At 29.1% G+C, this 23,905-nt stretch overlaps 3 protein-coding genes across 9 annotated transcripts; all 3 read right to left on the bottom strand.

Moving 5' to 3' along the window:
* Positions 1-559: 559 nt before the first annotated feature.
* LOC132952895 (bifunctional 3'-5' exonuclease/ATP-dependent helicase WRN-like) lies at positions 560-7,675 on the bottom strand. 2 transcript variants are annotated; one of them, XM_061025391.1, is made up of 14 exons: positions 4,698-7,659; positions 4,474-4,617; positions 3,767-4,002; positions 3,592-3,699; positions 3,319-3,509; positions 3,100-3,237; positions 2,613-2,946; positions 2,326-2,543; positions 2,123-2,249; positions 1,978-2,052; positions 1,777-1,912; positions 1,577-1,718; positions 1,374-1,497; positions 560-1,309 (listed from the first exon to the last, which is right to left on the bottom strand). In XM_061025391.1, the coding sequence occupies exons 1-14, from the start codon at positions 4,803-4,805 to the stop codon at positions 1,033-1,035; spliced, it is 2,358 nt and encodes a 785-aa protein (XP_060881374.1). In that variant the 5' UTR covers positions 4,806-7,659; the 3' UTR covers positions 560-1,032. The 2 variants fall into 2 exon arrangements, with proteins under 2 accessions (XP_060881374.1, XP_060881375.1); XM_061025392.1 differs by lacking the exon at positions 560-1,309 and having other exon boundaries at positions 1,562-1,718; positions 4,698-7,675.
* Positions 7,676-7,898: 223 nt separating this feature from the next.
* On the bottom strand, positions 7,899-23,404 carry LOC132952896 (caspase-1-like). Of its 6 annotated transcripts, XM_061025397.1 has the most exons (8): positions 23,139-23,404; positions 22,055-22,154; positions 14,104-14,612; positions 13,763-14,028; positions 13,117-13,295; positions 12,915-13,047; positions 12,575-12,847; positions 7,899-9,670 (listed from the first exon to the last, which is right to left on the bottom strand). In XM_061025397.1, exons 3-8 carry the CDS (start codon positions 14,604-14,606, stop codon positions 9,660-9,662), a joined length of 1,365 nt encoding a protein of 454 aa, XP_060881380.1. In that variant the 5' UTR covers positions 14,607-14,612; positions 22,055-22,154; positions 23,139-23,404; the 3' UTR covers positions 7,899-9,659. The 6 variants fall into 6 exon arrangements, with proteins under 6 accessions (XP_060881380.1, XP_060881378.1, XP_060881376.1 ...); XM_061025395.1 differs by lacking the exon at positions 22,055-22,154 and having other exon boundaries at positions 23,139-23,403; XM_061025393.1 differs by lacking the exons at positions 22,055-22,154; positions 23,139-23,404 and adding an exon at positions 19,053-19,190.
* Positions 19,326-22,725, bottom strand: LOC132952898 (ribosomal RNA processing protein 36 homolog). Its single transcript, XM_061025400.1, has 2 exons — positions 22,435-22,725; positions 19,326-20,154 (listed from the first exon to the last, which is right to left on the bottom strand). The coding sequence occupies exon 2, from the start codon at positions 20,149-20,151 to the stop codon at positions 19,417-19,419; it is 735 nt and encodes a 244-aa protein (XP_060881383.1). The 5' UTR covers positions 20,152-20,154; positions 22,435-22,725; the 3' UTR covers positions 19,326-19,416.
* Positions 23,405-23,905: the final 501 nt, after the last annotated feature.

Here is a 23,905-nt window from a genome sequence, read left to right as displayed (position 1 = left end):
TCCGAAAACAAATTTACTTAAAATCTTTGTAGGTACTAGGTAATGAATTGACCATAAAAAAAATCATCCATCGTATTATATATTTGAAAAATTTAATTACCTACTGATTTTTGATAGGATATTATTTCTATTCAAGGATATAACCTATACAAAGTGTTGTAAATAAATTATTCACATGGATTATATACTGATTTAAGCATAATATACCAAACATAAGTTGTATTCTATGTTTAAAAAATCAAGTATTTATTTGTTATTATTAAAGTTTATATGAAATGCATTAAGCCATTAACTAAACCATTCATGTTTTTAAAATTATTAATTATTTAATACATCAGTATTCAGTAGGATACCATTTTACCTATTATAGGCAATTTTATTAATTTGTCTTATTGAAAATCTGCACAACGTTGTAATCTATTAGATAACAATAAAATCTAAAATAATATTTTACTATCAATACATACAGGTGCAATTAAACCGAGGCGTTAAGACAACAATTAACAAATCAAATTTACTTATTAAACGTAGGAGAATAAAAAAAACATTTAGATAAGAGTAAAACACACAAAAAAAATTTAATTATAAAGAAACATTGTCACAATATTCACAGTTATTGGGATACCCTGCACAACACAATTCTGATAGTTGTTACCATTATTTGTTAGACAAAAATCTTGAACTTGTTATCAGAAAGATCTCTAGTGATTTAAGTATAATACTAGTCAATAATAGCGACATAATACATTCACAATATGAATAATTATCTACAAGTATATTTTAATTTAAACAAACTGTAGTAATGTAATAAATAAAGGTAGGTGCCTAATCCAAATTATCATTGAATGACTTGCCCCTTTTTGAGTAAAATCATATATTAACTATTAAATATTAGATCAAATATTATAAATGTTGCCTTTTGAATAAACAGTTTACGGAAAAAACAATTATTTATAATTTGGGTATGAAAATAAAATAATTAGTCTTTGGAAAAATATATTATTATAATGACATATTATATTCAATTGCATTTTATAATTTGAATAGAGGGTTATTTTTTAATTTTTTAATCATGGTTTTATTACGTTCTGTTATTATTTCTTGACACATCCCATTTGATTCAGTATCGCAATATTTTCTTTTAGTTGGGTTTTCATCATTTTTAGGAATTAAACTACTATAAACTTCATTTATTTCTACATCTCCATCAACACCACATTTTTTTATTTCATCTGTATCACATATTTCACTGAAGATGGAGTCATCACATTCATCCCAAAAGTTATCACATACACTGGAATTTGAGTTACTATAAAAAAAGGGAATGAAACATAAAAAAAACATGATTAAATAACATTCATAGCTATATATACTTAGTTTCGTATTGGTTCACACTCTCAGTCTTCGATTCTACCGGATATTTATTACAAACTTCTATCACCTTATCCACTATTGCTTGACCGAAACGATCAATTTTGGCTTCAGTAAACCCTTCAACTATAGAAAAAAACAATTTGATTAACAATAGTTATGATAAAAATCAACATTTAAAGATGATTACTTTATCATTTTTTACCATTTTTTAATTCAGATACATTTTTAGGTTTTAATTTTGCCACATTGATTAACAATTTATTACTTGCAATCATATAAGGCATACAGTCTGATTGTTGAGCTAATGTGGTTCTATACATCACCAAAGTCGAATAGATTGTATTCTACAAAATATAAGGTTATAAACATTTTGTTACTTTCAACATTAATTGAAATATTTACTTCTAATTCTGTGTTTTCAGTTGGTTGTTGAGAGCTGTAATTTTGTGTACAAGGTGTAAATTGTGTTATTTTTTCTTCACGTTGATACTTCAATTTTATATCTAAGGTACCACAACCTTTATAAACATCTTTCAATCTTAAATAAGTAAATAAACATAATTAGATATGATACATAAAATATTTGTTTATGCATTTTATTACTTAATGGCTGATTTAGATTTGAACATTTTTAAAACATCCAATGATGGGTCTATTAGAATACCTGATTTCTTTCCGCTATAATCAAAACAATAAAGGATCAATTTTATTAATAAGTTATAATTAATTTACTAAATTTTAATGTTACTATTTTATGAATTCGTATCCCTTGTCTGAAACTGCAACAGTACTGATTGGAAAAGAAAATGTGTTGCCTTCCTTGAACGAAGGGCAAGGATTTTGCTGTAGTAAACTTTCTCTCAAACACAATTTACCTGAATGACCACAAAATTGTATTATACTTGATAAAAATTCTCATCAGTTTTAACATATTTTTGTAAAAGTAATTACCTAGTGCTTTCCAAAAAGTTTCTGTATTATAGTCTCCTTTTCCGTACAAATTATGGGTCGTATATTTGGACAATTTATCATTCTTTTTACCACAAATGAAATTTACTATAGCCACAAGTCCAAAATAACCACCTAGTGCTTGTGCACATTGTAAGACTAATTGTATATCTTCAGTTAAATCTATGTTATTATCAGGTTGTAATTTGTCAGTCTTCTGGCTGTTTTTTCAAAGAAATAACAGATTTGAATTAATATAAAATATTTTGGAACTAAAAATAAAGTCCTACTTATTTGTACAATTATCACAGCAATCTGTTCTGATGATAGAAGTATCAGATGTAGTTAACGAAGAGACATCCTCAAAATAGGATAATAATAGTTGACGTCTACACAATCTAGTCTCCATGTACTGTTCGATGACCTTAGCCATCTTTTCTTTATGTGAGCGGTATGTATCATTTGTGAGGTTTGAAAGCATTATATGTCTATTGAGCACAATGTCAGCTTGATTGTAGAATATATGACACATGGCTGGCAAACCATCCCGTCCTGCTCGACCAACTTCTTGATAATATGATTCAATATCTTTAGGTGCTCCATAATGAATAACACGTCTTACATCTATCAAAAAAATAAATCAACAGCTACTCAATATATTTAATAAATAAATCTAAACTCTTAAATGTAATAGAAAAATTGTAGGTGCACATAACAATTTCAGTAAAAGTATTTCTGATGGTAAATTAAAATTAAAATTTGAAAATAAACAATTACCTGGCTTATCAATACCCATTCCAAAAGCCACTGTAGCTACAACAATTTGCAATTTATCTTTTACAAAATTTTCATGAACAGTATTTCTTTTATTCAATGGAATATCAGCATGATAAACTTCACATTCTATTCTATTAGCTAAAATAAAATAATATTTATAATTTTGCAGTAAATAAAATTAAAAAACAAAATCGATGGGAACTGGGAAGAAATATTTACATTTTAATTCTTGTGCAACTGCCTCAGTCTGTTTTTTTGTAGGACAATATATAATTGTGGCACCTTCAAAAAACATTTTTAACCCATTTTTTTTCATAAATTTATTCAAGTCAACATATATACTTGTTTTTTTTGATACCTCAAAGTATAGATTTTTCCTGTCAAATCCCGTACACACATATTTTGGATTTCTAAAAGTAATCACTAATTAATAGAGATTGATTCAATTTAAATCCTAGATTTACAAATTAAATTATGATCAATCATACGTACATGAGATTCAATGAATTGCAAATATCTTTGCGTACAATTGGTGTAGCAGTGGCTGTTAATGCCATGATTGGGACATTGGGTAATATGTTGCGTAATTTTCCTAAATTCCTGAAATAAATAAGTAGATTACTTAAACAGTAGAACGGTTTATAGAATACAATATATTTCCACTGACCTATAAGAAGATCTGAAATCAAAACCCCACTGACTAACACAATGTGCTTCATCAATAGCGACAGCAACAATTTGGATTTTCGTTTGTAAATTTTGTAAAATCTTTTTTGCTGAATCCGTGGCTATCCATTCTGGAGTTATATATAACACTCTAACTTCTCCAGAAAAAAGACTATTCAAAGCGTCTGCCTTAGATGTTTGAGCTGAGCCTAGCAGACATGCTTTTATATTGGCCATCTAGGAGACATTTAATTTTGTATAATTTAAATAACTTTTTTAAATAGTTTTCTAGTTGAAGTTTTTTCATTTTAACACGTTGACTGCATACTAACACAAATTGGTGTTATGAGGATCAATCAGCAACATGTTTGACGCCATTTGTCATCAAATATATATTTAAAGTAAATGGTTTATTATTCCACGGGCGTGGCTGAATGTTATTTAATTATTATTTAGCATGAATTAGACGCATGTTTTAAAATATGTATACATATGTCGTTAGGGTGTATGACCATACATATAAGAGTAGTTTTTTTATGTTGTTTTTTACTTTTATCATATGCACTAGGAAAAAACTGCAAAAATACTTACGCAGTCAATGTGTTAAAAGCTTTTGTCTTTAATAACTATTAAGCTCTACTTTTGGCATAATTATGACATTTTTAGGTAAAATAAAAATAATAAACAAATAACAAATTCAATCCAAACCTCCAGAGAAAGTACTTGATCCTTCATTAACGATATTAACGGGGAAACTACTATGGTTAAGCCTTTGCTATAAACTGCCGGATACTGATAACAAAGACTTTTTCCATAACCAGTAGACATAACCACACATGCATCTCTTTTTTGCTGAAAAATAAATATACACATTATATATATTTATACCAACAAATAAACAGAAACCAGGACAGTCAGTCTAGACGTCTTACTTCTAAAACTGAATATATGATCTCCCATTGCATGGACCGAAATGTAGAATGTCCAAAATATTTCCTAAGTGCAGATATGTGCTGCGGGCTAGGTTCAGTTGAAGACATTTTAAACTTTGAAACAGCGAATTAAAACTATTAAATGAATTACAATGCCTAATGATTAAAGGCTTTACAGGTACTGAAACAATTAATTATTCTAAGTATAGTATTTTTCGAATACGCCAGTCAATAGTGATTTATCTGGTTTTGCTTTCGATTTGAATTTAAACCACAGTTTAACTGTTCATTCGTCATTGTTGTGAGTTTCAAACACTTCAAACCTCTTATCACCATAACTGATAAAGATGTATTGTTGAAACCACGGCTAAATAAACTGGTCACCTGAGAACAGAATATGCATTTTACCGGGAACCATATTTTTAAATGTTGTTATGTTTAAAAATGCTTGGATTTTCTTCAACAGTATCTTTTAATTTTTATGATAGGAAAGTGAATCTACTTGGTACTTTGGGGGGTAAAAAGTAAAAAAAATCTTATAGCTTTCAAAAGCGCAGAGAAAAAAAATGTAAGGAAAACATGAAATTGTTCGTAAAATCGGTTTTTGACAAAATCGATTTTGGTTTTTGGTGTAACTCTAAAATAAATGACCGTAGATACATGAAATTTTCACTGGTTGCTTATATTAGCATTTTCTATACATGATAAAAAAAAATTTGTTTTGAACTGTGTCGGACATTTTAAATTTCAAATTGTTTGTTTTTTTTCTTTGATTGTCAAAAAATTTTATTTGTTGGGTAAGAAAGCTTGAAAAAAATAATACAAAGCTCCTAACATATTTGTTTTGATGACTTTGAAAAATATTAAATATCCAGTCATAATTTTTTTTTATAAGCATTTAAAGTTCAAATCTTGACAAAATACTTAAAAATCACAAAAATGTGCAAACTATTTTGAGTTAGAAATACATAAAAAATTTTCATTTTAAATCTAGGTTTGAAAATGTAATACAAGATTTCTCAAATTTTCCTACTTTTATCGAAAAAAAATGTCTACAAGATAGTCAAATTAAATTTTAATGAGCGTTTGAAGTTCATTTTTTTACAACTTTGGATTATCACTCGATTTCTCATGTAGCAATTTTCTTATTTTGTTGTAATTCAAAAACGAATGACTGCGTACTACTGTAGATACACGAAATGTGCATTGGTTAGCATTTTCTATACACGATAACATTTTCAACAAATTTTTAATTTTTTTTAGCTGTTTGAGGACATTTTAAAATTTTTTTCTATAATAGTTGTCAATAAAATTTTATTTGTTTAGTCAAAAAGCGTGAAAAATGTAATACAAGGCACCTGATATAATGTTACTATATCAGTTAAAAAATATTAAAAATGCATAGGCCCAATTATTTGTATATGTATTCAAAGTTCAAATTTTGATTTTCTTCAACAGTAACTTTTCTGATAGGAAAGTGAATCTAGTTGGTACTTTGGGGGTCAAAAGTAAAAATTTCTCAGTAGTTTTCAAACGCGACGTGAAAAACAAAAGAAAAATTAAGGAAAAACAGGAATTTTTACGCAAATTCTGTTTTTGAGAAAATCGATTTTGGTTTTTGGTGCAACTCTAAAACAAATGACCGTAGGTACATGAAATTTTGACTGAACGTTTATATTAGCATTTTCTATACACCATAACATTTTACAAATATGTTGACTTATTTTGAGCTGTTTACGGACATTATCAGTTTCCATTTTTTTTCTATAAACTTCAATTAAATTTTATCTGTTGGGTAAAAAAGCTTTAAAATTTAATAGAAGGCTCCTAGGTTATTGGTTCAAAGGCAGATGAAAAAAATTAAAAGTCCTTAGTCACAGTTTTTATATATAAGCATTTAAAGTTCAAATCTTGACAAATTACGGAAAAATCACGAAAATAAGCAAATTATTTTGAGTTGAGAATTCATAAAAATTTTTCTTTTTAAATCTAAGATTTGAAAATGTAATACAAGATTATCCATAAGTTTGTTTACCTTTATCAAAAAAAAAAAAAAATAAAAAAAATACGTAAATAGGTTATATATAAATTACTTATATGATTATATAATTACTTGGTAATATCATAGGCTGACTGACCGTTTTCGCTCAGAATCGTTTTTCTTATACAATGATATTATATCATTGAATTCAAATTTAACACCATCCATTACAGTGACCCACTTGTAATCTACTGTACAGCAGAGTGACATCCACTAACTAACCCACCTTTTTTTTATTTAATTGTTAACTTATTATTCAAAAAGTAAAAAACAGGGAAGTCTCTCCGCTAGTATAAATTATAGTTATCATCATTGGGTAGGTTATTGATCACACTGATTCATTAAGATAATTGATCAGCCTGACCGAGCCAGCTGCCAAGTCAGAAATTATATAAGAATCAAGACAAATTAATTTATCCTTATTTAGCCTGTCTTATTTCCAATTGCATTTCTTGATACTTAAGACTATCATTGTCATGACATAACCATAATATACAAACACGATACATTAATACAAGTAATACAATATAATATGTACTTGTTCCTGAGCCCAGGGGTTAGGTAGGAGGGTAAAAAGAAATATTATCCCATGATCTATTTTTCAATATTTATAAAGAAAATAATGTTGATATATCCACAAAAATAATTTGTTTTTATAATCTTATAAAGTAGGTAATAGGTAATCTATAATCACAATTTTTAATACCAGTAAATAAGAAAATAAATGAAAATATAAGGAAATTATTTTTTTTTCTGATCATATTAACGATAAACTCTAGTAGCCATAGAGAGACCTTCAAAATACTGTACATATTAAATGTGGTTTATGCAAAAAAGGAAATATTTTTTTAAATAGAATAAGCATTACATGTTCAGTTCAAACATAAAACATAAAGTATAAGCTATAACTTAAAAGGTTCTTCTGATTCATTTATTTTCTTTTTAAATTAAAAATGTCTGAAAAGTCAATTTAAAACTTAAAAATGTATAAATTGTGTATTTATATATAAAGTTATGTTTTATAGCGCTACAATGGCTGTTCATCGATGAGTTTTGAATATAATTACAAGTGAAGTAGGTATTAAATAATAACTGGAAAAAATCAATTTGAAAAATTACAAAAAACAAGTCCAAAATATAATTTTTACAATTTATTTAATATAATATATTATATAAACACGTGAGTCAAATAAGAAATGCATTAATGTAATACTAATTAATATGAACACATTATTTTTTTAAACCATAATTTTAAAATATGGCAATACAATACAAATTATCGCTATTGTCAAATAAAAATAGAATACTAAACACTTAGCTCAAGCATGTTATATATTTTTGATGATAAACTTGATGTCAATAACTGGTGAAAAAATAAAATGTATTACATTTCTCTTATTATACACAAAATAAAATACTAATAATAGCATGAAAAATATGAGCACATAAAAAAATAATTTAAATTTAGTCTTTATGATTATTTGATGGCTAAAAAATGTCAAAACCAGACATTTCTGGGAGTACACTTTAATTCATACAATACATTATTACATAGAACGTGTATCTATAAATGTATAAATAGATTATTAATATAATATGCAAACTTTAAATAAATGAAAATATATAAATAAATATATGTTTATGAGTCTTAGATTAAAGTGATAATGGCTTGTTGTAGTACATAGTTAAATTTAATTTAATGACAAATTTATTTTTTGTCTTTTAATTGCTAATAAATTATATAATGAATAGCAAAAAAAAAAAAAATTTATAATTATATATTTGAACTAGAAGGGAGAGATCAATAAATCACAAAACAATGTACTAGTTTAATAATAGTAAAGCAAGTACAACATTATTCAGTTCCCAAGATCAAATTTATACGTATAAATTTATGTATAAATATAAAAAAATCAGATTTACAATTTTCATTTTGAGTAGTAAGATACTAAAATTGCATATAATCAGAATTAATGCAACAATAGTACATGAGAAATAACTAATGTCCTCCAAATAAAAAAATTATAATAACAAAAAGAAAAGAAAAAAATACTCTAGGCAGTATAACATGTAATAATATAACTAAAAATGAGAATTATAATAAATGTGCTAAACTCAAAAGCAACAAAACACTAAAAATTACATGATATAGAAAAAAAAAAAATTGTTACTAAATATTTCTTTAAAATATATACTAAATGCGACAACAATATCACTTTTCACTTATTTTATATATTGTATATAAAAAAAAAACATTAAATAATACTTAACATTTAATTTATGAAAGACATACATAATGGGCAACTTAATGCCTGATAACAGTAATAATTAAAAATGTCTAAAATACTTTAAACTTAAAAAAAAGTTTTAATTAATAATATGAGCAAATAACTCTTGGTCTATAATAAAATAAGTAAATAATTAAATTATGATTTTTGTTCTAATTTTCAAAAAAAGTTAAGTATTTGTCAATTAAAATTTGGAAATATTTCAATCAGAAATAAGTAATATATCTATTATAATAAAGGAAATCATAACGTAAGTCAGAAATAATTTTAAATTTAATTTAAATTAAAGATAGATGAAATATTGATGTATTATAGCTAAATGAAGAATATGTTAATATTTAAAATAAATGTTTTACAAAAAAACAATATCAACAATTATGAAGATCATTATTTTTTTCATCAAAAGTTAATTTTAAGTCAAAATTGATTCAGTCTTAAAAAGACATTTTTCTTTATCACAAAATTTGAATTCTTATAATTTTAATGTTTTGAACACTTATGTGGACACAAACTTATTAAACTATATAATTTCACACTGGTAAAATACATTACTGTGCACACTTGCTGTTGCTGCAGATTTTGTTTTTATAGTTAGTTTGTATTTTTCGGCTTCGAGTATAATTTTAAAGGCACTCAGATACTGACTGTAAAAAAATAAAATATATATAAGAATTGCATAAAATAATATAATATTTAATATTACTATCATTATACACTAAAATTGTATAGTTTTTGTCAAATGTTTAATATGTATATTAACAAAAATGAACTTGGGCTTAGCTTGGTGAGAAAAAAGCTGGACAACAATTCGACACATAATCTTTTGTCGGGTTAGGTTAGACTCAACGTCTGGCAAACCTATTGGTGAAGGGGGATGGTTGGACGCAGTCACTAATGTGTGCTACAGTCAAGTATCGTCTGGATGCCGGATGGGTGACTACTCAAGTTCTTTAAGATGAATCCTGTCCCCGGAACACTTGTTCCTGAAACCAACCGTACCCCTACAAAATGCTAAGGTGGTTGATGCTAAAAAAAATTTTAATTCATAATAGTGAAATAGGGGCAGCCTGGAAATTTTGAAAATATCTTCAAGTTGACTAATTTGGAAGGGAGAAAAGTAAGCTAAAAAGCAAAGATTTTCAGGCATTTTATAATTATATTTATCAATATTATTTTTTGATAAATAAGCTTAAAAATTTCAATATTTGACTTAAGTTGGGCGTATTAAAATATTTAAGTGACTAATTAATTTACAAATTTATTATACAATATTAAGTTAAAATTTCTAAAATGAATACTGAATAATGGAAACAAATAAATGTATTATAGATGACATCATCCAGGTATTTGGTAATGTCAATAGATCTCTCAAGTCTCAATATGTCATCAGGAATCTCCAGGTACCCAGTCGAGCTATCCCAAAATAATAAAATATTTGTAGGGCGAAAGAAGTATTTATTTAGCAAAAGTGTCAATACTAACAATTTAATTTTTTCAGAACTCTAAAATGTTTGCATATTAACTAAATATAAATGTCTTTCAATTTGTGTTTTAAAAAAAAAAAAAAAAATAGTTTTAATACAGTACCTTTGAATAGATTATAAAAGAATAGCATAACAAATGTAAAATATACGGAAGGAATACAGAAAATTGGCATTCGGATTTAGATAACAATAAATATACACAAGTTATATAAAAACATTATATTAATTTACTTAATGTATCTAAGGTGAAATAGACTTAACTTACATAATGGGTTTGTCTTTGGATAACAAAGAAATTTATATAGCAAAATATGTATTGTACTTCAACCATAGAGTATAAAGTACACAAAATATGTATTTTGCATAAGAATATTGACCAAATTAAATTATTTATTAATTTAGAACATTTTATTAGTTTACAAAATTGCTGTATCTAAGGTGAAATAGACATAACACTCAAATATAGGTTTGTCTTTGGATAACAAAGAAATTTATATAGCAAAAAGTTTCTTGAACTTTGAACATAGTAAAAAGTACACAAATGTATTTTGCATAAACAATTATAAAACAAATTAAATTTATTAATAATTATATTAATTTATAAATTACTGTATCTAAGGTGAAATAGACTAAACTCACATAGTGGGTTTGTCTTTGGATAACAAAGAAATTTATATAGCAAAATGTTTCTTGTACTTCAACTATAGAGTATAAAGTACACAAAATATGTGTTTCGCATAAGAATATTGACCAAATTAAATTGTTTATTTAGAACATTTTATTAGTTTACAAAATTACTGTATCTAAGGTGAAATAGACATAACACTCAAATAATAGGGTTGTCTTTGGATAGCAAAGAAATTTATATAGCAAAATGTTTCTTGTACTTCAACCATAGAGTATAAAGTACACAAATGTATTTTGCATAAGAGTATTGACCAAATTAAATTGTTTTTTTAGAACATTTTATTAGTTTACAAAATTACTGTATCTAAGGTGAAATAGACATAACACTCAAATAATAGGGTTGTCTTTGGATAACAAAGAAATTTATATAGCAAAATGTTTCTTGTACTTCAACCATAGAGTATAAAGTACACAAATGTATTTTGCATAAGAGTATTGACCAAATTAAATTGTTTTTTTAGAACATTTTATTAGTTTACAAAATTACTGTATCTAAGGTGAAATAGACATAACACTCAAATAATAGGGTTGTCTTTGGATAACAAAGAAATTTATATAGCAAAATGTTTCTTGTACTTCAACCATAGAGTATAAAGTACACAAATGTATTTTGCATAAGAGTATTGACCAAATTAAATTGTTTTTTTAGAACATTTTATTAGTTTACAAAATTACTGTGTCTAAGGTGAAATAGACATAACACTCAAATAATAGGGTTGTCTTTGGATAACAAAGAAATTTATATAGCAAAATGTTTCTTGTACTTCAACCATAGAGTATAAAGTACACAAATGTATTTTGCATAAGAGTATTGACCAAATTAAATTGTTTTTTTAGAACATTTTATTAGTTTACAAAATTACTGTGTCTAAGGTGAAATAGACATAACACTCAAATAATAGGGTTGTCTTTGGATAACAAAGAAATTTATATAGCAAAATGTTTCTTGTACTTCAACCATAGAGTATAAAGTACACAAATGTATTTTGCATAAGAGTAGAGTATTGACCAAATTAAATTGTTTATGAATTTAGAAGATTTTATTAGTTTACAAAATTACTGTATCTAAGGTGAAATAGACATAACACTCAAATAATAGGGATGTCTTTGGATAAAAAAGAAATTTATATAGCAAAATGTTTCTTGTACTTCAACCTTAGAGTAATACAAGTACACAAATGTATTTTGCATAAGAAAGTATGGAACAAAGTAAATTTGTTGTAAGGTAAAATAGACTGGTTTCACATAAACAATATGTCTTTAGATAACCAAGAAATTTATCTAGCAAAAAGTTTCTTCATGAATTGAAGTGTTTAGATAAATGTATTTTGCATTCCATATTTTAATTTTAAGATAATATAAAACATCAAAACTCACGGTTTTTTAATACAATTGGTTCAGATGGAGGTTTATTTTTAGGCTTAAAAAATACATCTCTAATGAGCATCGAGTGAATGGTTGGTATCTGCTTTTGCTTGTGTAGCCATGGTTCATCTGGATTGTACGATTCATGATCCAAGGCAACTCGTCTAGATACACGAGTCATAATTCCTAGCAAGTCACTTTTGCTATGATCATGTTTGTTCATTTCAGAACAAAGACTCTGAATAAACCATGTGCCATTCTCAGGATGCCTGAATGAATAATAACCTTAAAAAAAAATTATCATAAGGTATTGTACAAATATAAAGATGATATTCCAAATGTTGAAATTTACCATCGTATGTGCTGAAAGTAATCAAGAAATCTGCATGTTTAGGAATTTTGTATGAGGCAGTGGAAGAATCTACTTCAGTTTTCGTTTCTTTTCTCAGTGTAATACCAGGATCTAGCCTTTCTCCGCGACATGCCTGAAACAAAAAACAAGAACAAGCTTAGAATAAACAATTACCATTTGATTCTATAGCTTATACAAATACCTGCACAAAAAATAGTTTAGGTTTTCCAGCTAGTGTGAGACATTTATCAGCAGTAAACGAATTCCACAAAAATTCAACTGGGTATGGATTATCTCTGGCATAAACAAATGATTGACTGACCCCGTGTGTCAACACAACAATAGCGAGACAATCATTTTGAGAATGATCAGCATTAGCCACTGTAAAATGTAGTACATAAGTAATAAAAATAAATATTTAAGAAGATGTCAGCGCAATATTTATTTTCTCTTAGACCCACGTCCAATATAGATAAAATGTTTTCACCTATAATCAGTTTTTATGATTTTTGAGTAATCTTAAAGTAAAAATCACTCATTACAAAAATTATAAAGTATAATTTTTATAAGGGCATGACATAACGGTTTTACATTATTATTTGATTTATAAATAAAAAATGTTAGTTTAGGTAAGTTATGTTTAAATTATTTTGTGACAATATTTAGACAAATCTATGTCATACCCTAAAAAATATTATTCTCACATCGTTTTTGTAATGGTTGATTTTACTCTTTGATTACTTAAATGTTGCGCGTGGGACAGAGAGGGAAAAAACAAACAGTGCGCAGTTAAACATCCTCTAAAGTTAAATTCTAAGTCTTAAATAGTTTAAAATAATAATACATACATTCGTTCAAATGATGAGTCAATTCTTCGTGATACAAGTTATTCCAAACCATAACATTAAAATCTAAACGATAGAACATTTTTTCCAACTCTTCAACATCTTTCCATGAACCTTGCCGTTCGGCTAAGTTATGACTATCAAAAATATCATTATTTATGATAACAGCGATACCACGATATTCATGATCCATATTATAACATGTAGCATCTTTAGTAACAGGCATTACAATTTCTTGGACGGATTTTCTAAAACCAGGACTTAATTTGCTATAGAATATTATCAAAATAAAACCATAATATGTACAAATAGATTAGATTTAGTTACAATTTTTACTTGGTTACCTGTTCGAATTGGATGTTTGTTGTTCATCTAATTTTTGAGTTGGTCGGGCATCAACAGAATCAGGGTCATTACTGTTACTAAACCTGAACCATGTTCCTTTAAAAGACCTGCCTGAAGAAGACTGTGCACCAGGGCTACTATACCCTTGATCAAGTGATTCTATAGTAAGCTCAGCACGCCTAGATCTATTTAACTCTGTGATTTTTGTAGCCTGTGATGTAGCAGAGTATAAGACTTCACCAGATGCTGATGGGAAACTATGACGTTTAATATGTGCTGGAGACATAGTTCCACCAACACAGTCAATCACATCTGAAGTTCTACGAACACGTGATGGAATTTCTGATGATTCCATTTCAATACTTTGTGAATCATCTAAAAATACTTCGTCGTCGTCAAATTCTTCCTCATAAAAACCAGTGGATACAGACAAAAGATACTCTTCTTCCTTGATTGTTGAGCCAAAGTCTAATGATACATTCTCTTCTTGTGGAGATTCCATAATGATCTATACAAATCAAAATTATTTGGCATAAGTTAAAGTAATCAAATGTGCAAACCTGGAAGCCATACAATTTTTTTTTAAATAAATAAATTAACGAGAAACTAATAACTATGTAAGATGTATGCCATAAAAAAAATACAATCACTCTTTTGACAACAACATTGTTTCTATCAACAAAGAAATAAAAATTCAACAATTTAAATAATAAATTGCTTATAAATTATGATTTACCATTGCAAAAACCATCAAAATTAGGTATCGTGTCATTTCTTTTAACATTACGGTACAAAATGTAAATTAAGAATTTAGGTATTATTATACGCCTATGAAGGACAATGAATTTACTAAATGAATAATTATAAAAAATTACATAATATTATTTCATTATCATATACCTACAACTGACATGTATATAACTAAAAAATAATTTGAATTTAAACTATATATAGCCATATAGGTATCTACCAGATGATAGGTTAGTTTTAAATTATCAAAGAATAAACATTACATTAAATGCCCAGACACTAAGACATCCGACAGCAATTATAAATTATAGCCATAGGTATCACTATATTAGTAATAATTATAATGTTGTTCTAAATCTTAACACTTAACCGCACTTAATTGGATGTAATGACTATATTATAGTTAACATAATTAGTCAATTAGAAATAAGTAAACAACATAATAAGTTACACACTACTAACCTAAATATTAAGAATTCGAAGAGGAAATTAATAATAATTGTTCTTCATTCTTCGTTCCATTTCGAATTGAAAAAAACCTGCAGAACTTTTAAACAATATCTATCATGTATTAAGATAAGTATTATTATACTAGTAGTCTCGACGGTAACTCTAGAAAAAATAAAACACCAACGACGTTGGACCACAGAGGGATAAAATAACGCGACCTAACAGGTATACAGGTCACAACCAACCACAACCAAACACCGAAGAGTGAAGACTAAACAGTAAACATTTAAACCAGTAGTTATCCATTGGAGTGTAAAAGGACACGATCAAAATATTAAAAACAACGATCGGTGGTGGGAGTGGAGGGTTAAAAACAGAAACGTCGCGGGCAGAGGTGCGGTGTTTGTCCGGAGCCAACGGACGAGTTGCAGGACGCATCACAAGTGGTTCCCAGACGCACCAAGAGGACAAATCGTCGTCACCGTTAGTCACATTATACTTGTGCCCACAACGTCATTATTATAATATTTTATTTTACGAAGACGCAAATGCGGATTTCGATATTCATCATGAATCGTCCCCCCCCCTACATTCTCATAAGGAGATTAAGAGAACCCCAAGTCCCCAGCTATATTATGCCGAATAGTAATGACAGTGTAACATGTGCACACACATACAATAATAAATTATACGAACTTAGGAGCGGACACGTACGACAGTCGACGGATGCTATCCGCCTCGAAATAACGATTTTAGTAATCAAAAATATATCGATAGGTACATAATAGTTTATAACGACACGTATTTGACGACTGTTAAGCATACGTAATAATAACGATATAATATGGGTTATTTAATAAGCTAGTGGAAACAACACTGGAGAAAATTATTTTCGTTTTCCAAATCGATAACGATATTAATACTATTAAAGGCACCAAGGACAGGACGGCAGTTAAAACGACGCACGTTTACTACTGCAAAGATTGGAGTCGGCGGCACACGACCACATGTGATCCCCAAGTGATGACGAAATATCGTATTCGTTTTACGCAACCACTACTACTTCAATAATATAATACGACGAACGACGACGACAACAACAAACACTATAATATAATAATAATATTATTGTGTGTGCGTGTGTTGCCCGTGAGTGAACGAGCGAGCCAGACCACAGGTGCACGGCGTCGTCGAGCGGTAGCTGGAGCGGGTGTGGCGGGGAACCCCTGAGGCTGTTGTCGAAGATAAAAACCCATTAAATTAAAACGCACATAATATAATATATTATACACGGAGAAAAAAATATCGAACACACACGGGTCACACTATATACACGTAAAAATAATAATAATATAAACACAATGGTGCTGCAGAGCTCTGTCCCACTGCCGCAGTAAGTTGCTGCTGTACCATTGCGAGCGTATTAAATTATAGAAATATATTACTATTTATCTCTAATCTGAAATTATTATATTGTTCTAAAACTAAAAATCGTTTTTTTTCAGACAAACAAAAGCAACGAGACGAACGTGACGACCTCAGATTACTAAAGAAATAATCACCGGGCGAAACCATTCCGGTGGAAGGCAATTAGATGAAAAAAAAAATGAGCGTGAAAAACGTCAAACGCGATAACGTGTGTAGTTGTCGTGCGCTGAGTCACACACGTGTGGGACTACTACGCGTAACTCAGTCGCTGCCGACGCCGCAGTGACATACGAGCGCGCGCGCACACACACACACACCTAAAAAGACGACTAAGAAGGTTTTGAAACACGTACGATCGATTTTTTTCACCGAAATCGTGGGCACCCACCTGACGGCGGACGACGATAAAGATGAATAAAATACATCGTACGCGCCACCACCGAACTAAAGAGTCGAGACAAGTGCGTGTGAGTTTACGGACGATTACTGCGACACGGCGGAGAGTTCCAGGCAGTGCCCTCGCCGAGTATACACCAGTGTACACGACATACGCACACACGTCGTCCATCGTTTTTCAGTTTTTCACTAATGTCCCTCCGGCCTTACAACTCGTGCTTAAATCTTTGAAACACGTGTCAAGATTACAAAGGGCTGCACAACCACCGGATGTGCAAGGTTTCTACTAAAGTTTTTTTAGTTCTCATCGAAAGTTGTCATCATTGGTCCACAGCGCGTAAAAATATATTACCACGATATTTAATATTATAATTAAAGACGAATATCGTAGGATATTGTAATTATAATCGTCATCATAATCAAGTTCGTCGCATTTGTTCGTGATAGCGATTATTTATACCAAGGCACTGTAACAGTGTAACTGACAGACTATACTAACTGTACCTACCTAGAACGATTAGCAACGGTTAGTAATGCGTCGGTCGAATTACGACGCGTCATAAAAAATATTACGAAATCAATTTTCTTTGTTGAGAATATACCTACCTACCAAACGAGGATTAATCGCATTCGTAAACTTACCAGTTGTAAGAAATACACAAAAACCAATACAACGCGGAAAATAATTTGAGCTCAGGTGTCTACGATAACACATTTTGAAATATTTTATCCAATGCATATATTTTAATAAAATTTGTTATTTCTAATAAATAAAAACTAAAATAAATTTCTCTAATGTATATATAATACATATTATTCGATGGCATAGCGCACACATGTTGTAAGTGCAAAATTTGGAAAAATGAGTTATTTGCATATTATATATACTAGCCACAAATTATTTAGGTATAATTATGTTGGATGCGCGTCAAAATCAGGAAAAAAAATTAGGATTGTTCAATTATATGACCGAGATATTGGAGAAACAAAAAAAAACTGAAACAGTATTTCATAAAAATATTCATATGTAGGAATAATTATTTTCAGGAACTATCAAAATCAGGAATTTTATTTTTAGGACAAATCATTTCAGGAACTGACAAATTGAGAAAATATGTAAATATGATAATAAAACAGACTATATCAGCTGTTTATGTCTGTTTTATTAATGTCCGTAATAATATATTTTAGATTCTGAGCGGAGTGATGAATGACGAATGTATTGAGTTTACAATGGGTTTTATTTATTGTGTCCGTGTACACTGTACATGATAAGTAGTCAATAATGCTTTGATTTTCAACTTCAGTATCTTTTTCGATGTGAAAGTGAATATAGTATTCTAGTTGGTGCTTGGGCCTTGGGGAGGTCAAAATTTAAAATTCCCAGTATAGTTTTCGAAGGCAAAGTGAAAAATTCGGTTTTTTTTAGTTATTTTATGAAAGTATAGTATTCATTCATTGCATGTGACAACTTATGAAAAAAATAGTAACTACACTTGTGCCATTAGAACTTAATATTTTAGTGGTATTAAAAATCTTTTGACATACAATCTGCCTATGAATGTAGTGTACCTAACCTAACCTAGATCTGTTGTCAGCATCAACTAAGAGTTTGAGTTGGCTTAAGAAGCCTTTAGAGCTGTAATTATATATCTACAACATAGAACTATTTTTGCTTTGTATTATATTACCTACGTCCTACCTATCCTTTTTTTATGAAATAATGTTAATTGGTTATTTTTTCTGTGTGGTCATTGCAGCTGTTAGTAAGTACTTCCACTATTATTCATTTCAAGCTTTTTATTTTTAAAGAGGTTATGAAGTGTTGAACATTATATGTAATTTTACACAATATAATATTATTAAGTACCTATACATTAATTAATAAGTATGCAAATTTATTATGTAAGTTAGGTAAATGTACCATTAAATAGTTGGTTCTGAAAATTATTTTCTTGATTTTAATAGTTCCAGTTTTATATTTCCTGTGAAAAACGTATCCTTAAATTAGATTTCCATATAAAAAGTGTTACTGAAATTGTAAATATCGGAAAAATATCATTCTTAAGTTTGTTTGTTGCTGTTTTATACTTCCCTGATTCTGATAGCCCTCCAATTAAGTTTTAAATATAAATTGTAAGACAACCAAATAAAAAACCATTAAATATTCATAATTTAAAAGAAAACAAGTAAAATGTATAATATAAGAAAGACATTATTATATTACTCAATCAAATATTTAAATGTCAAAAATTATTTATGAATCAATAATGATAATTATATATTTATTATTCCATTGAATTGTTGAACATTGTTTTCTTTTCATTCCCAATAATTCTAATTCTCTTCTGTTTAATATGCTTGCTGAGTTTTCCTTGAGATTTTAAATCTTCATATTGTCCAACCAATTGCAATATTTTTGATTCACGTTTCCTTAAAAATTGAGGTTTTTTACCATCTTTAACAGCATCTAATCTCTTTTGTTTCTGTTCCAATTTTAATTTTTCTTGAGCTTCCATTTTTTGTTTTTCTCTGTCTTGATTTTCTATTCTTTGTAATAATAATTTAACCTGCTCATTTTTCTCATCATGACTCTTCTGTTTCAACTTCTTCCGTAGCTTTTTTTTTTCTTTTTCTTTGACATCATTTAAAAATTTGTAATTTCGTTCAAAAATGCGTTTATCAAATTCACCATACAGAGAATCAAATCTAGGATCAATACTTTTAGTTTCTTCAACTTTGGTTTTAATTTTAGGTTTATACTTTTTGACAAGATTCAAAGAAGGGTCCACTTTAGATGATATTTCAGATGGTCTGTTTTTGTTTTCTCGTTTAACCGGTTTAGGATGAAAATCTAATTTTGGTTTTTTAGTTGTTGCATTTTGGTAAACTTCATTTCCAATTTTTTCTTTTAATTTACGAAGTTCTTCTAATGATAGTTTCTTAAGATCTTGTTTTAACTCAATTTCAGATTCATTAGTTAAATTATTCATTTTATGATTTTTTTTTAACACTGAATACATCCACTGAAATAAAAAAAAATTCTCTTTTACTTCATTTTAATCAAAATGTTTAATGAACACTGAGAATTATAAGATACAATAGTCTTTTGGAATATGAAACGTATATTTTAATTGGATTTCACTTCAAATTAAAATGTCAAAATCAACAATAAAATCAAATAGGTAGGTAGAATAATACAATTAACACCCGATTTTCAAATTTATTATTTTATTATTAAACCAAAGATATGCATTTGAATAATGCACAATAGTGAGGTATGATATTTTTCAAACATATTTTTCTAGAACTATTTACAGTAATATACAAATTTGGGCTTAGGCTCAACCTGCAAAAGGTTCTCATCTTTCAAATAAAAAAAAATAAATGAGTGTATAATCCTGTCAAGTCATTTTTGATGATATAATACACCATATTAAGCCCCCCTCCATCCCCTAAATAATTTAAGTATATATAATTCTCAAACTTTATAGAATTGCAAAATATTTGAAAAATCAATGTTTCTACACAAAAATTAACTTAAGTCAGCTGAATGCAATTTTACTATGATATACTTTTGTAGGACGTAAAAAACAAAAATGGATGTGACATTCTCCTAACCTTTAAGTATAGAATACATATACACATAAATACATTTTAATTTAATCAAATTTAAATAACTATATTATATTTGCAAGGATTTTTGGTTTTTTACAAAAATGTATATGCCGATAATTATGGTTATATACTTTATAATTTTAGCCCCCCTTCCCCATCACATGAAAAATAGTTTTGTATCATTGCCTAATTTCCTACCTTATACATATAAATCAAGGACCACAAATGTGTTTTTTATAATAAAAGATAAGGAAATATACTTAATTACTATTTGAGATAAAAACATTTAAGAGTTTCCAATAATATATGGATAGGTTCATCGACATCAGATCATCAAATTAAACATGACATAAATGCCAATAATTAAAAATTAAATTTTTTTATTAGAAATACAATATTATATTTTTAATTTATTACTTAATTAACTTTTTTAATAACCATTAACCACTATAATCTTTAATACCATCCTTAATGATTAAAATTCTTTATAGGTAAATAAAACAGTTGGCATTTAAAATCAATTCCTGGTATTTAATAATTTGTTTCAATTATTGTTTGATTTATCATTAAGAATATTGGGTAGTTACATACATACATACATACCTACAATCATATATCTTATTTCTAAAATCGAGAATTAAGTATAAGGACAAATGTAAATAGGTAGGTAAAATTAATATTTTTTTGGTGGTACCTACCTACCTAATGTATAAAGGTATATTATGATTTATAGTAAAAATAAGAAATGCCCTCGTGTTCTATATCAAATACATACTTATGAAAATAGTATCATAGAATTTTGTATAGTGGAAAGAAGGAATTAAGAAGGGTTATTGACTCATTACTGTTAAATGTTAATCATGCATGTACCATTTAAAACGATAGTATTTTATTTTGTAGTAAGAATAGTGTAGACATAAGAGTGGTAGGATAGAGATAGAATTGTTTATCACTGCCACATGTGTCTAATGAATAGACCGCATATTATGGTTATAAAGGTATACTTTAAAGGTATATTAATACCTTTTATATTTGTAATTAATTATAAAACCAGAGATTAAATTTGACATTAATTACGTCTTATTTAAATAAAATTATGAGGAAATATAAAATATTACTTCTATCAGTAAAAGTATGATATTATGGAGATAATATTACCACAAGTATACTAGGGCTGTTTGATTACCATACTATAAAAACCATCATCTAAGTTTATATTGACATAAACAGTTAACACATGGCTATTCAAGAGAATCCAGGAGTGTAATAAATACTACACAGAACCGAAGATTAGACTAAAATACATACCTAGCAATCATTATCTGTTTAACTGGCGTGCCACATTGTTACTACGCTGCTCAAACAGTTTTGTAGGAAATGGAATTGGATTGTCCAAATCGAATCGATCCTAGTAAAATATAGTATGGTTACCAAAAATCAGTGGATTTTTTTTTTTTCGATAATGGACGGGCACTCGGGCAATGCCTATATTGGCCATCAACAGTTACTAATCAAAAAAAAAGTGCATAATGCTCTTTATAAATTAACAGGTTGCTATTTAAAATCGCATTGTGCACCATCAAAAATGGTTCCAGACAAAAAAAATCAAATGTCAAGACGAGAGATACACGTCGGAGAACGGGTTAGAATCTAACAACAATTATTTTTCGAAAACAACAATAACTTACGATCTGAAAACGGCCATGGCGTGAATATGTCGAACAATCGGCGGGGCAAGTCGGGGAGTCGAGGAAACAAAAAGAAAATTGGCGGAAGCACACGAAACTCGACTACGGGACGGACGTAACTGTACTGATGATGACTGATGAGAGTGGTGATGGTCACGAGCACTCGCGGCGGCGGGACACAGGTGCCGGTGATTCACAGGTAGCGGGCACGCGATCGCCGTGTGCGTGAGTCATCCCGTCGCACTTTTGCCGGGAAAAACGTAATGACGACAAAGGGCCAGTCACCTTCGGCGGGAAGGCGTGCGACTCATTAACCGCCGGCGCCAACGATATAATTATTTGCCTACGGCTGGCGCCGTACACCCGCGGCTAACAAACGGTTTCGACGATAATATTATTTTCATTTCACAACCCTTAAACACGGGGCCGTGGGTCGAATTTTGATCATCCCCCCCCCCCCCCGACTCCGGGCGATGACGACTCGCTCATGGACAATATTATATAGTATACTATGAACGCGTTGGACGCGATTGGTTTGAGACTATATTATTATTATTATAATATAATACGTGGTAAAATGTACGCGGCCCAGGATTATTATTATTATTACTATTATTATGTTACGACATATTTACAAGTTACACTATATTATTATTACATATTATAGTAGGTAGGTATAGACTATAAACACATATTATATTTACCTTCTTCGTCGTATACGGCAGCAGCTAACGGGTCGTGACCGCATTGGTTCGTCGGACGATATGTGTGAAACCGATGGCGCACAAACAGTACTCGGTATTAATTACTATATTTTAACACTTGACAATGCCAGTTGTCGCAAAAATTAACCATCAGCCAATAGCCGCCGAGATCACTACGCATTAACGCGGTTTCACACGCCGTGTCGCCGTCGTCCCCGTGTGGATGTCTCGTGGTGTATGTATGTGTGAGTGTGTCGTTTTTGGTGTGCGCCCGTGCTGAGCGTCGTCCACTCGTCCCCCGTCCAGACTCCAGTGCTGTACTGATTGTGCGACGGAAAACGAGAAGTAGGAGAACCCGAGACCATGGTGACGAACAGTTTAGAAACCTCCTTGGAACCTTCGGTTATCAACGGACAACGATAACGTGATGTTATCTACTGGATGTCTGGATAAAAAATTAAAATTTATTATAAGTTTATTCTGTGATAATTATCCATTATCCAGGCATGTCTTCGCTCCTTAGAATCAGAGTTCAGCTCCAAAAGATCTTTGAGACATTAAACTATTTAAGGGCCCAATCACGGACTAAGATACACAGAGGGTCTGATAGACGACCAATAATCAATTTTTATTGTATCAATGTAGTATTGTCGACCGTGTGCCGATATTGAAGGTGTATTCAATATATTGAAAACAATATATCAAAACCATATTGATATTAATTATTGACACAATAAAATTGATCGTATATGGTTGGGGTGGGGGGA

The sequence above is a fragment of the Metopolophium dirhodum genome, chromosome 9, assembly GCF_019925205.1.
Source record: "Metopolophium dirhodum isolate CAU chromosome 9, ASM1992520v1, whole genome shotgun sequence".
Classification (NCBI taxonomy): domain Eukaryota; kingdom Metazoa; phylum Arthropoda; class Insecta; order Hemiptera; family Aphididae; genus Metopolophium; species Metopolophium dirhodum.
This window is presented reverse-complemented; position numbering and strand designations above follow the sequence as displayed.

What these genes read in the sequence shown, in the direction of transcription:
- LOC132952895 (XM_061025391.1), bottom strand. Translation starts at nt 4,805, where the DNA reads ATGTCTTCAACTGAACCTAGCCCGCAGCACATATCTGCACTTAGGAAA. An exon ending in AGTTGCACAAGAATTAAAAT is followed by an intron (nt 3,238 to 3,318) that starts GTAAATATTTCT and finishes ATTTTATTTTAG; the next exon opens with CTAATAGAATAGAATGTGAA. An exon ending in GTGAACCAATACGAAACTAA is followed by an intron (nt 1,310 to 1,373) that starts GTATATATAGCT and finishes CTTTTTTTATAG; the next exon opens with TAACTCAAATTCCAGTGTAT.
- LOC132952896 (XM_061025393.1), bottom strand. An exon ending in CAAACATCCAATTCGAACAG is followed by an intron (nt 14,029 to 14,103) that starts GTAACCAAGTAA and finishes AATATTCTATAG; the next exon opens with CAAATTAAGTCCTGGTTTTA. An exon ending in GACTCATCATTTGAACGAAT is followed by an intron (nt 13,296 to 13,762) that starts GTATGTATTATT and finishes TACATTTTACAG; the next exon opens with TGGCTAATGCTGATCATTCT.
- LOC132952898 (XM_061025400.1), bottom strand. Translation starts at nt 20,151, where the DNA reads ATGTATTCAGTGTTAAAAAAAAATCATAAAATGAATAATTTAACTAAT.